Here is a 13,429-nt window from a genome sequence, read left to right on the forward strand (position 1 = left end):
AGATGGCGAAAGGAAAACAGAACTTCATATTATTTCGTTACATAAGAAATAATGTAAGCCAGGTGTGGTGGCTCATGCTGTTATCAAAGCACTTTGGGAGGCTGAGACAGGAGGATTGCTTTAGGCAAGAAGTTCGAGACCAGCTTGGGCAACATAGTGAGATCCTCATCTCTATTTTTTATGTAATTTAAAAAATAATAATAAAAGAAAAAAATCTACATGAATTAGTCACCCTAAAGCCCTACCCTACAAGAGGTGCCCTCTGAGACCTTCATATGTATAAAAACGTGGTATTTGAGCTTCTACTTCTTTTCACTAATGAGACAGAAATTTTAAATGTTCACTTTTTTTTTTTTTTGCAACCACAAAATTTGCCCAATGTCGGTATCCTACCCACAGTAATAAGGTAAAACAAATCTGTTTGATGTTGCTTATTATTAAATGGGAATGACTTTTTGCCTAAGGTGTTGGTGTAATCATTAACTGCAAGGGAAGTGGTTATGGTCATTGAGGATTCTGGTTTGACCTAGCACTGGGAATTTTTTTTTCTTTTTCTTTTTCTTTTTTTTTTTTTTGAGACAGGGTCTCACTCTGTTGCCCGGACTGGAGTGTAGCGGCGCAATCTCGGCTCACGGCAACATCCGCCTCCCAGGCTCAAGTGATTTTCCTGCCTCAGCCTCTCGAATAGCTGGGATTACAGGCACGTGCCACCACACCTGGCTAGTTTTTGTATTTTTAGTCGAGGTGGGGTTTCACTATATTGGCCAGGCTAGTCTCGAATTCCTGACCTCAAATGATCTACCACCTCAGCCTCCCAAAGTGCTGGGATTACAGCAGTGAGCCACCGCGCTGGTCCGCACTGGGAATTTTTAAAGATCACATGCCTTTCTTCTTAAGGACTGTCTAGACAATAAAATTTAGAATTGTGGCTTGGGGTTACCTAATCACAATAATTAGAGATACTTGTTTTAACCAGTTCAGTTGCCAAGAAAAAAATGCCACTAGTTTGATTAAGCAATAAAGAACGTTCTTTTATTTAGAATTTGAAATTTGTATAATCCCTGATATTGAAGAAACAAGGGATATTAAAATATTGAAAACCAGTTCATCTTGCCCTACACAGAGCTAATTCACTAGCACAGTGAAGACGGTTTATACACTAACAACTAATTTTCACACACATAACTGAAAATGGAGACCACATTGTACAAAGAAATAAAATTATATCAAATTATGGAAGGCCGAAAATAGGATTATAGATGGCTTACCTAATTCTATTTGACTTGCACTGATGTTTCCCTCCCAAGGTTCACTCCTGTATACTCAGTTCTCAACAGACTTTTAGGTGATAGACATTCAGCCATATATTTGCAGTCCTGACCTTTGCTTTGAGCTTTAGTCCTGACCTTTAACTTTCTGCTGGGTATCTCTAATTTCTAAAGTCAACTGCATCTCACATCCCCCTTTGGGCTTCCTCATTTTTTCCAGCTCTTCAACAGTCTAAAACCTTGGAATCACCTCAGATTCCTCCTTCTAGCCTATTTGCCTCTCTCTTCTTAATCTAATCAGTTGCAAATTCTTGCCAAACCATTTCTTTTCATCCCTCATTGCCTTATGTCTAATCCAGACCTTATCTGTCTCATACCTACACTATCACAACAGCCCCCTAACTGGATGGCTCCAGCCAGTCTTGGGCTCTTTCATGCTAGCTTCATCTTTGAACTTTGCACAACCGTTTCTTTCCTCAAATATGCCCCACCATGCTTGTCCATTTTAGCCTCATGTCTATGCTCATCTCTCCCCATCCTTTTTCTTTAATGATTATTTACCTCATGATACTTCTTTGATGGATCTCCCTGATAGCACTAATCCTTTATAAGAACCTCCTTCCTTTACTATCTGTGTTCTTCCTTTGACAGGAAGGAAGTGTACAGGAGGCTGTGTTATTTACATTTTATGATTGGTCCCATCTCCAGAACTGACTGGATTGTCACTCCACTGAACTTAGCCAGCCAAATGTCTTTTTGCACCTTGCTTTTTTCACTTAACATATACTGGAGATCTCTCCTTACCAGCACATATATGTTTATCTAATGCTTTTAAAATGTCTGCTAATTATGGAAAATTCATAATTTATTTAATTAGTCCCTTACTGATGGCTACTGATGGTTTTTCTGGCTTTATTATCAAACACGCTGCAGTGAATATCCTTGCATATCTTGAGCAAATTTAATGTCACAGGAAAATAATTGTACTGCCATTGCTGGATTAAAGGTGTGTGTCTGTGTGTGTGTGTTTACCTATAAACACTTTTTTTTTAAGAGCTGAGGTCTCCTTATGTTGCCCAGGCTGGAGTGCAGTGGCTATTCAAAGGCACGATTATAGTGCCTTGAACTCCTGGCAAGTGATCTTCTTGCTTCAGCCTCCTGAGCAGCTGGGACTACAGGCGTGCTTGATATATTTTATTTTTATTTTGCTTTTTTGAGATGGAGTCTTGCTCTGTCGCCCAGGCTGGAGTGCAGTGGCACGATCTCGGCTCACTGCAACCTCCACCTCCCAGGTTCAAGCCATTCTCCTGCCTCAGCCTCCGAGTATCTGGGATTACAGGTGCCTGCCACCACACCTGGCTAATTTTTGTATTTTTTAGTAGAGACGGGGTTTTGCCATGTTGGCAAGGCTGGTCTCGAAGCCCTGACCTCAGGTGATCCTCCCACCTCAGCCTCCCAAAGTGCTGGGATTACTAGCGTGAACCACCGCGCCCCGGCCCACCTGGTAGATTTTAAATTTGTACATAATAGAATTATCTTTTAAAATAATTTTCACTGTCTACTCCCATTTTTGATATTACTAATTTTCCTGCCACTCAAGATTAGGACATTGACAGTGGGAGCTTTGCTTATTGCAGCTTATCTCCACGAATTTAGCGCTGGAGAGAAAACGTAAAGCCAGGAGAAAAGAGCATTTTGAAAGCCACAGAATAGGCTCTTCAGCGGCTAGAACACGGTTCAGACTAGGGCAATATGGCGTCTTGGCCACCGGATTGCATCATCTTTCTTTGCCAAGGATCACTGGAGCCCAAATCAAATCTAAATGTGTCCACCTCTAAAATGGGGATAATCTTCATGTTTCTTTTCCTTTTACAGATATAAATGCAATTTCATTGTCTTGACCATTAGGAATTCTCTGAAGGTCTGTTACTACATAAATTGTGTGAACTCTGAACAGCAGAGTTCAAACTTGATCAGAACAAAAAAGGCTAGAGAGTGGCAACTCTCCTTTCCGTCATTTTAACGGCTTTTGCATGACCAAATGTTTCCTGTGCCAATCAGTGGGGAAGAAGCAGCGAGCTTGTCTCTTAATTGCTTTAGAGTTCTGTTTGTCTATTTAGCGTTTCTTTTTGAAGTCTGAAGATTTATGGAACAATAAACGTCATTTAATGCTGCGTGCTGTTTTGGATTCCTCACTGGTTTTAGAATTTGGGTAAAACTACTTAGCTGAAAGTTTAACAAATTTGAAATTACAAATATTGTAGAATAGAAAAGTTCACCTCAGTGACATAAAATTACGGCAGCAGCAAAGTTTGTTACTTTTTTTTTTTTTTTTAAGTAATAAGATGTAGACATTTTAGCATAACAAATGTTTTCAACTTGTTTGGGAAAAAATAAACTAGGAAGCAAGGTTTAAATAAGAATGGTTTGGTTTGGTTCTGAATGATGTTGTTAGTACACCACAATGCAAGCGCTGGCTATGCATTTGGGCCAATTTAGAGAAGTCCACAGCAATGCACATTCGCTCAGTAGTGTGAGAGATTAATTGTAGGCAGGTCCCATCTTTTTTACAGTATTCAAACATTCAACCTTAAGACCCCATAAGGGCGTCTCATTCCACCGAGAACTAGAGAAGCTTGACTTGTGTGATCACCTCCTTATTCATGGACTGGGGCGGAACACAGATCCGGAGGAGGGGGCTTCTCTTCACCAAGCGCAAAGCCTACCTTCCAGAAGGCTGGCTGCACAAGCGGACGCCCTAAAGGCGGTGAAAGCGGGCGAATTCGCCTCGATGCCTTCCTTCCCTAACTCCGGCCCACTCTGGTTGCTCCTTCCCAGGTGCTCCAAGCTCTCCAGAGTTTCTGGTGGTTTAAAGTTTCCGCTTCACGCCCAGACTGCGCTAAGGGCAAATACCACCCCTTTCCCCCTCTAGGACCCCTCCCGTGAAGTCTGTGCCAACCCTGAGCCTCTTCACCTTCGAGATTGGCCGCAGATACCCCGACGGAATGGCCTGGGGAGCCGAAAGCTGTCCCCAGCCCGGGACAGCTACAGCCCAAGCCGCTCAGGCCAGCCTCGCACAGTAGCGCGTCTCCTTCCCGCGACTCCCTCGCCGGCCTGCGAACCCGCAGGGGAGGCGGAGGTCGGTTCAAACCCTGCGAGAGCCCCTGCCCAGCGCCGAGTCCTGCACACGGTGGAAAGTCCTTTCGCATTAGCGGGCAGGATTAAACGACTTCACACCACGAGGTGCAAGACTGGGCTTCGAGGCCTTCCTCGGTGTTGCTATTTTAAAAGAAGCTGCTCAGTAACCCAGAAGAAGATGACGGGGGACGGTGGTGTAGACCCGGCTGGAGAGGAGTCCAGGGCCTGGGAGGCGCCCCTCAGACTGAGGGGCTGGGGACCCCGAAGCTGGGCGTCCAGGCCCCGCTAGCGCTGCTCCCGGCATTGTCCCGCCTGGGGCAGGCGTGCGGTCCCTCGGCAGTGCCGGCCAGCACGTAGTAGCTGCTGAATAAATAAATGCCTGTGCAACAGGGAACGTCCCGGCCCACCCGGGCCGGGTCAGGGCCTACGAAGGGCTGACGTCCGGCGCCGCCGCGGGTCCCTCCGGCGTGGCCGCCCACACCTCCTGGCCACGGCGGGGCTGCGGTGGGGGGACATCCTGGGGCGGGCGGCTGGACGGAAGGGACTGGACTTGGGGCGCGTCCACGGCCAACTGCCCCGAACCCAGTAGGGGAGGCCAGGGACCGGGAGCCTCTGGGGCCCCGCGCCTGGAGCGCCCAGACGCGAAGGGGCGGCGGGTGGCTCCGGGCGCGGCGCGGGCGACTCCGGGGCCGGACGGGAGTTCCTCCGCTTTCCGCCGCGCAGCCCGCCGTCTCCGCCGAGGTCACCAAGGGCCAGGCACCCTGCGGAGGCCCCGCCGTCCCGGACCCACGGACGCGCTCCCGGGGCTTGGCGTTTTCCCACCACCCCGGACAGCCCTTGGGGTGCCGGAGGGGATCCGGGCACGGCGTGGGGAGCCTTTGTGGCCTCTCTGCTTGTTGAGGTTTTTTCTCCCAAGGAGAGCTCCCCCTCCAACCCTTTCCTCTCGAAAGTTTTGTGGTTTCCCTAAAAGACGAAAGAAGTTGAGAAGGTTCAAAGACTTTTTTGCAATCTTCCCGGTCCAGAAACACTAAAACCTCTAGGCGTTTGGCCCAGGGGAGCTATCTGGGGTCAAGCGGAGGGAGCGGGCCGCACATTCCTTCGCCCGCCTCCCTCCCACCTGGAGCCGCGGCCCCGCTGGGGCAGTGCACCCGAGCTGGTGCGGCGGCCCCGGCAGCGGCGGGGTTAAGCTCAGGAATGCGGCGGGAGGAATGCGTATGCAGATGAGGCGGGCGGGCGCATGCTAATCGCATGCAAATGAGGGGCCCGCCGCGGCCGAGGCCGCGCCGCAGCTTCCCGGATCCGAGCCCAGACGGCGGCGGCTCCGGCAGCCTGGGCGCCGCGACCCTCGGCGGCCACAGGGGGACGGGGCGGAGGAGGAGGAAGAGGCGGAGGCAGCGGCGGCGAGGGGGAGGAGGGTTCGCTCGCCGGCTCCGACGCAGACATGGTGGACTGATCCCCAGCGGGGCCGCGAACAGCGTTTCCTGAGGCACCTCCCGCGCCTGGTTCTGCCGCGCCCCGCGCCCCTCAGCCCCTCGCCGGCGCCCGCGTCGCGGGTTGGCGGCCGGGCCGGGCAGCCGCGTTCCCGCCGCGTCCCGCGCCCGGTCCCTATGGAGGCGCCGTTCGCCGGTGAGGCCGCCGACCATGCCTAGGAGGGCCGGGAGCGGTCAGCTGCCGCTGCCCCGGGGCTGGGAGGAGGCCAGGGACTACGACGGCAAGGTCTTCTACATCGACCACAACACCAGGAGGACCAGCTGGATCGACCCCCGGGACAGGTGGGCGCCGGCCGCGGGGGCGCGGGCCCGTTCGGACGCGGCGGCTGTTGTCCCGGAGACCCGGCCGCGCGGGGGGCGGGGGCGGCGCCGGCCCGCGGTGGTGCCCGGAGAAGTCCGGGCAGGGGTGTGGGGTGGCTGCCCCGGCGGGGCCGAGGAGCCGCCCGTGCCCGGGGCCCTCCGCCCACCGGCTTCCCGACGCCCCTCCGGGGACCCTGCGACACGCCCCGCCCCAAGGCAAGGCTGGAGTCGCTGCCCCGGGCCGACGCCGCACGCCAGGCTAACGGACCCGAGGGGCCACCTGAGCCCTGTTAGGAACTTTCCTAGGCTTCGCGGTGCCCACGTTGAGGCTGCAGGGCACCTTCGGCCTCTGGGCGGCGGGGTGGGCTAGGGCCTCAGTGCCAGGTGGGGAACGAGCCCTCCGGGCCACCTGTGGCATCCCTCAGGCCGTCCTTGGCGCCCGAGCCTGGACTGCGAGCTCTTGGCGGGGGCGCCCAGCCTGGCCGGAGGTCCCGAGCTGGGAAGGGGCTCCCGCCCCACGCCGGGCCCTGCTAGTGGGTGTGGCTGGCTTTGCCCCTCAGAGTTTGGAAACGCGCGTTTGGGGGTTTCACTGTCTGGCGTTAGTCTTCACCTGAAAACTTGAACCGACTCCCAGATCGTGAACAGGCATATTCTGTTTGGAAGGGAGATGTAGTGAAATGAACGTTGGGTATTGAGGAACTCTGACTTGAGCTTCCCCTGGTTTGTTTTTTGTTTTTTTAAATTAGTTCAGGAACTGAAAGTTCACACATGTTTCTGTATCCCATATTTCTTTTTACCCTTAAAATTTCTTAGAATTATTGTAAGAATAATAGGTATTCCTAATTATAAATTTGTAAATTATCCATTAAGGAGATATTCCTAATTGTAAATTTAAATAACGTATCACCAGCGATAACTTTGACATTTGGACTTTTGTCATTTCTGAAAATTATAACTTTTTATTGAATGTGGTGTTTGGGCTTTATAACCTTTTTAGGTGCTTCTATTTAACATTTTCCCTTTTCTCAATTTGAAGCTGAAATACCTAACTACTTTATATTCTCAGTTACTTTTGCCTTAAAAATGTCGTTTTTGAAAGTTACTGAAAAGCAATGACAAGAAAGTCATAAATAACATTATGAATTTATGGAACAATCCTTGTTCAATTATCCATGAAGCTATGGGCTTAGGTTTCCCTCCTGAAATGAGAAAAGGCACCTGTGCTGACGTTCGGTCTTGCCCAGCCTGGCTGCCTGTTGCTGGCCTGATGAAAATTGTGACAGGCATCACACCTTCCTTCACAGTCTTTCCAGACATGCCAGTTGTTGTCGTAAACTTCACGCTCCAAGCCAGTTATTTGACTTACGCCATTGCACTTTGAAACTACTTAACAGATAGTAAATGTCAGCGCTGATGGTGTGCACCCAACTGCGGCTTTTAAGGCACCTGTATAAATATTTGACTTCTACAGTTATGTGGTAGGTAATTTTTTCTGCTTTCTGATACTTGGAGTTTCAGGTTATTGAAATAGCAATAAATTCTTGAAATATTTAGGCATTCTAGGTTTTCTTCTCCTTCAGTTTACATGTTTTATTGTATTATCTCATTTGTGTTTACCAGAAAGGATTACAAGAATATGTAATGCCTGGGTAAAGTAAATAGAAAGTGGAGTGAAATTATATGACTTGGCGTATCCATATCACTACTTTTTTCACAAGTCAAGCATGTCCTTTATTTTAAACTCTTCATGGATTAGTAATTATTATGAACTATTTTCAGGAAACTGGGTAAACAATTCATTGGACGGGGACAAATAGTTTTGACTAAGATAGCTTTTTATTTTTCCAATTTTCCTTGCAGCTGTTAGGTCTTAAATATTTAGAGAGATAAATTTGACGACTTACAAATATTTCTGGATCTCAGTATTAGAGTTTTAAAAGATATTCTGTGAGATCAGAGTCACCATTATATACTCAGTTTAAATTTAATTATGTTTTCTTTTAGGGCAATTAAGTGACTAAATCTTACTAAATAGAGTAAGAGATGATGGGAACGTATATTTGGAGTAACTATTAACTCTTGTCAGTTTTGTTACACACTTACCAAACATATGGAAAGAGAGATGTTACACAGGCCAATAGGAGTGTGTGGATTCTTCTGCAGGATCAACTTACAAATCCTGAAAGAAAAACAACTTGATATACTATGGGTCTGCAGGACTTTTGAACTATTTAAGCCATTTAATTAGAATGGTCACGATGATTTACCTTGCGTATTTTTTATGTTATTCTGTTAAGGAAAAGAATTTTGTGTTTTTGATAGTCTATCAGAATTTGTCGAATATTTCTGATTATACAGATAATTATGCCGGTTTAGTAGGGGAGGCTAGGGGATTTTATAAGAACATAATTTCATTCAACAAGTAGTCATGCCAGAATGCTGAAGCATTATTCTAAAATGCTTTTAAGCTTTTGGAGGTAAATGACATCATGCAAACTTTGCTGGGATGTGATCAAAACTTTTATTGCTCCACCTCTTACTCTTATTGACTAAGTTTACGTGAGTTTCTGAATCCCTCTAAACCTCCATTTTTCAGCTCTAAAATGAGGATAATATCATCTTCGTAGGGGTGTTTGTGGGCTCACCATTAGGGCCCAGCCTAATTGTATTAGTGTAGTGTTGACATTCTAGTTTAGGAACTGAGTGACCCTGGAAATAGTAGAAATATTACCATGGACAGTATTTACTCAGTGTGTATTGTGTGCTAGCCACTCTGCTAAGCTCTTTTACTGTGATCTCATTTCATTCTCCCATTGGTTCTATGAGGTAGGTACTATTGTCATCTTCCAGTTACAGAGGAGGAAATCGAGTCACAGAGAAGTAGCCCTTGTTAAGTGTGGAACTAGGATTTAAAGCCAGACAGCTTGACTCTACAGCATGTGTCCTTAATCGTTCCTTTAAACCGTCTGGACACTTGGGCATGTTCAGGGCTCTTTGGGTGGAGTGCACGGGGTCGGGGGGGGGGTGGGCAGAACCTTTTTGCCCGCTGTTTATTTTTCAGGCTGATTGACTAGGCTAATCCTGGGGAAATCTCCCTGTTTGTGATTAATTCCTTGTCCCCCTACCCTGCCTGCATGGGCCCACTCCCTGAATGTTATTTTGTAGGTTTACCTCCTCTTTTTTTGCTCACCATGGACACCTTTTGACCATACCAGTTGGTGTTTATGGTAGGCCATAGGTCTTGGCCAAATGGCCTGGTGCTTTTTTTTTTTTTTTAAATTACATTCAACAAAGTAGTAAAAGGTGGGATGGATTGGCTTCATTGCCTTTTGGAGGAGTAGGGAGCTAAAGTGGGCAGGCCTCAGAGATAGGGTGAGTTGGCTTTACCAACTCCCAGTAGAACTTTGCTCATCTTCTATCCTTGGATTGAATGTTACCCAGAGATACATGACTTTGTCTAGTTGAACTGAAAGATTTCACACCATACAAAGTGACTTTCCATTAGACGCTCATCTGTGGCTTATGGCTAGGGTCAGATGTTGAGCAACCTGTACCTTCTAATTGAATAGAAATAATCTTGGTGGGTGGGAGGGTGAGAAGGGAGGAAGGGGGTGCCACCTGGGTATATCATTGAAGTCGCAGTTAACTTTTGGCTCTCCACACCGGTTTGAGGCATATGATTAGGATCTGAGGAACTCTGTATTGTCTTTTTTTTTTTTTTTTTTTTTTTTTTTTTTTTTTTTTTTTGAGACAGAGTTTCGCTCTTGTTGTCCAAGTTGAAGAGCAGTGGCGGGATCTCAGCTTACTGCAGCTCCCGGGTTCAAGCGATTCCCCCTGCCTCAGCCTCCTGAGTAGCTAGGATTACAGGCGCCTGCCACCACGCCTGGCTGATTTTTTGTATTTTTAGTAGAAATGGGATTTCACCATGTTGTCCAGGCTGGTCTCGAACTCCTGACCTCAGGTGATCTGCCCGCCTCGGCCTCCCAAAGTGCTGGAATTACAGGCATGAGCCACCGCACCCGGCCTTGTCTTTCTCTTTATTTTCTTTTTTTTTTTTTTTTTTTTTGTGCAGTGGCGCGATCTCGGGTCACCGCGACCTCTGCCTCCTGGGTTCAAGTGATTCTCATGCCTCAGCCTCCCAAGTAGCTGGGATTACAGGCACTCACCACCATACCCAGCTAATTTTTTTGTATTTTTGGTAGAGGCAGGGTTTCACCATGTTGGCCAGGATGGTCTCCATCTCCTGACCTTGTGATCCGCCCACCTCGGCCTGCCAAAGTGCTGGGAGTACAGCTGTGAGTCACTGCGCCCAGCCTGGCCTTGTCTTTCTTTCAAAGTCTAAGTAATTTCCTTTCTCTTTTTTTTTTTTTTTTTTTTTTTGAGACAGAGTATCTCATTGTCGCCCAGGCTGGAGTGCAGTGGCACGATGTTGGCTCTCTGCAAGCTCTGCCTCCTGGGTTGAAGTTATTCTCCTGCCTCAGTCTCCCGAGTAGGTGGGATTACAGGCACCCGCTACCACGCCCAGCTAATTTTTTGTATATTTTTTAGTAGAGGTGGAGTTTTACCATGTTGGCCAGGCTAACAAACTAAGTAATTTCTATCAACCCACTGCTAGAGTGTAAACTCCTCAAGTCCATGTTTGCATATTACTGCTTTTTGAATCCTTTATACATGCTAGATGTTAAATAAATGTTGGTTAATTTAGTTAATGAAGACAGTTTGTTGAATTAATGAAAGAATATTAGTTGAGCTACTCTCTTATTTCCAGTTTCTTACTGTTGGGCTTTCAAAAAATAAACCCATTACCACCAACAGAGACAACTGACCTTCCAGGTAGATTTAAAATAATGAGAGAATTGAGCTGCTACATTTTGAGTAATGGTATAAATATGAGAATTACTCATAAGAGCAAAAAAAACCAAAACGAGCCTTGATAGTCTTAATCACAACTGCCATTGTCAGAGACTGCTGGAATTGTTCCTCTCCAGCAGGCTCTGAGTCTGGGTGCCAAGTGGTTACTGTGAATTACTTGAGTGATTATAGTATTTGGAGTGTCTGGAGAGGTTGTTAAAAGAGGATTAAAAAAATCACTCTAGGAAGCGCTAATTTAAACTATGCTGTCTTCCAAAAATTCCAAAAGAAATATTCTTTTTAACACAGTTTGGTATAATGCTTGCTGGAGTAAACAGTACTATAGTTGCTTAGTATATTTGAAGGACTGAGAGTTCTCCAGTGACATTAATAATCCATAGCTTGCAGTGTAATTTTGTTGGAAGACTCAGGACAGTAATTGCTTTTTAAATAAAATAAATATTTTATATATTTTTTGAGACAGAGTTCGCTCTGTTACCTAGGCTACAGTGCAATGGCACGATCTTGGCTCACTGCAGCCGGTGCCTCCTGAGTTTACGCGATGCTTCTGCTCCAGCCTCCTGAGTAGCTGGGATTACAGGTGCAAGCCACTCTGCACCCAGCTAATTTTGTATTTTTTAGTAGAGATGCGATGTTACCATGTTGGCCAGGCTGGTCTCGAACTCCTGACCTCAAGTTAACTGCACGCCTCAGCCTTCCAAAGTGCTGGCATACTATTATCTTTAAATATGTTATTTGTTTCAAGCTGCAAATCCCTAAGCTTCATCTATGTAGTCAGCTATTGTGATATATGGCCTTCAAGCAAGTTGGTATTTAAATTTAGCCAGAGGAAGCCCTGGTGCACCAGGAAAAGCATGGAAGTTGTCTGCTGGCCCACACTGCCAGGCCCTGCATTGCCTTGTAAATGGCTCTTGCTTACTTATTTTCAGTAATTGTCTATAGGAAAATGAGGTTATCCCTTTGGAGGGGCATGACCAGCTTCTTCTTGCGGATGTAGGAATTAGCAGGAAACAGTGTCAGCCCTAATACACTGTGAATTCCTTATGATAGGGCTTGAGTATGTGTATATGCCCTGGTTCCTATGAACTTGATTGAAATTGGTTGAACTGATCTTGTGTTAGAATTTTGGACTTGTTTCTTCATATATTTCTGAAACTCCTGTTACTGAAAAAGTAACCGTAGAATAATGTAGAAGAGGAAAGGGATTTCTTTTTTTTTTTTTTTTTTTTAGACAGGAGTTTTACTCTTATTGCCTAGGCTGGAGTGCAGTGGCATGATTTTGGCTCACTGCAATCTCCGCCTCCTGGGTTCAAGCAATTCTCCTGTCTCAGCCTCCATAGTAGCTGGGATTATAGGCTCTTGCCACCACGCCCAGCTAGTTTTTGTGTTTTTAATAGAGACAGGGTTTCACCATGTTGGCCAGGCTGGTCTTGAACTCCTGACCTCAGGTGATCTGCCCACCTAGCCTCCCAAAATGCTGGGATTACAGGCGTGAGCCACCACGCCTGGCTGAGGAAAGGGATTTTTAAAGGCACGGTGTGTATGTAAGTTGTGAGTTACAAATGAGTTCTCAAAATATAGGTTCACAGTGTTTTCAGTGTCTTCAGTGGTTTTTCCCAATTATTTTTATTAGATAAAAAAAAATCCTCAGCATAAAATTAATCATTTTAACCATTTTGAAGACTACACCGGAGTAGTTTTTAGTATATTCATTGTTATGAAGCCATAAACAGTGTATAATTCCTGAACATTTTAATCACCCCCAAAACAAACCACCCCTTACCTACTAAGAACTTACTTCTCATTCATCTCCCATCTCTACAGCCTTTTGCAACAACTGATCTACCTTGTGTCTCTGGATTTGCCTATTCTGGACATTTTATATAAATGGAATAACAAAATTTGTATCCCTTTGTATCTGGCTTCTTTTTTTCTTAGTTTAATTCTTTCAAGGTTCATGTTATAGCATTTATTGTACTACTGTATCCTTTTTCATGACTTAATAATATTCAGTTGTGTGGATATACCATATTTTGTACTTTCATTAGCTGATGTGCATTTGGGATGTTTCTTCTCTTTGGCTATTGTGAATGATCCTGCTCTGAACATCCCTGTACCATTTTTGTATGAATGTGTGTCTTCAGTTCTCTTCAGTATATACATATCTAGAAGTGGAGTTGCTGGGTCATATGGCAGTTTTATGTTTAACTTTTTGAGGGGACTGCTAGACTGTTTTCCACCATTTTACATTCCCACCAGCAGGGTATGAGTGTGCAAATTCCTCCACATCCTCACCAACACTTCTCTCTCTTTCTCTTTTTCTCTCCTGCTCTCCTTCTCTTCCTTTCTGTCTCTCTCTTC

At 46.2% G+C, this 13,429-nt stretch overlaps 1 protein-coding gene and 1 pseudogene across 1 annotated transcript in view; one reads left to right on the forward strand and one right to left on the reverse strand.

Annotated features, from left to right (window-relative positions):
- Nucleotides 1-4,457: 4,457 nt before the first annotated feature.
- Nucleotides 4,458-6,049, reverse strand: LOC119619659 (uncharacterized; annotated as a pseudogene).
- WWC2 (WW and C2 domain containing 2) overlaps nucleotides 5,820-13,429 on the forward strand; it is a 218,689-nt gene continuing 211,079 nt past the window's right edge. Inside the window, exon 1 of the mRNA XM_008000362.3 lies at nucleotides 5,820-6,178. Within this exon, the coding sequence (XP_007998553.1) occupies nucleotides 6,048-6,178 (131 nt within the window). The 5' untranslated portion in view covers nucleotides 5,820-6,047. The remainder of the gene's footprint in view (nucleotides 6,179-13,429) is intronic.

The sequence above is a fragment of the Chlorocebus sabaeus genome, chromosome 7 (genome assembly GCF_047675955.1).
Source record: "Chlorocebus sabaeus isolate Y175 chromosome 7, mChlSab1.0.hap1, whole genome shotgun sequence".
NCBI classification, from domain to species: domain Eukaryota; kingdom Metazoa; phylum Chordata; class Mammalia; order Primates; family Cercopithecidae; genus Chlorocebus; species Chlorocebus sabaeus.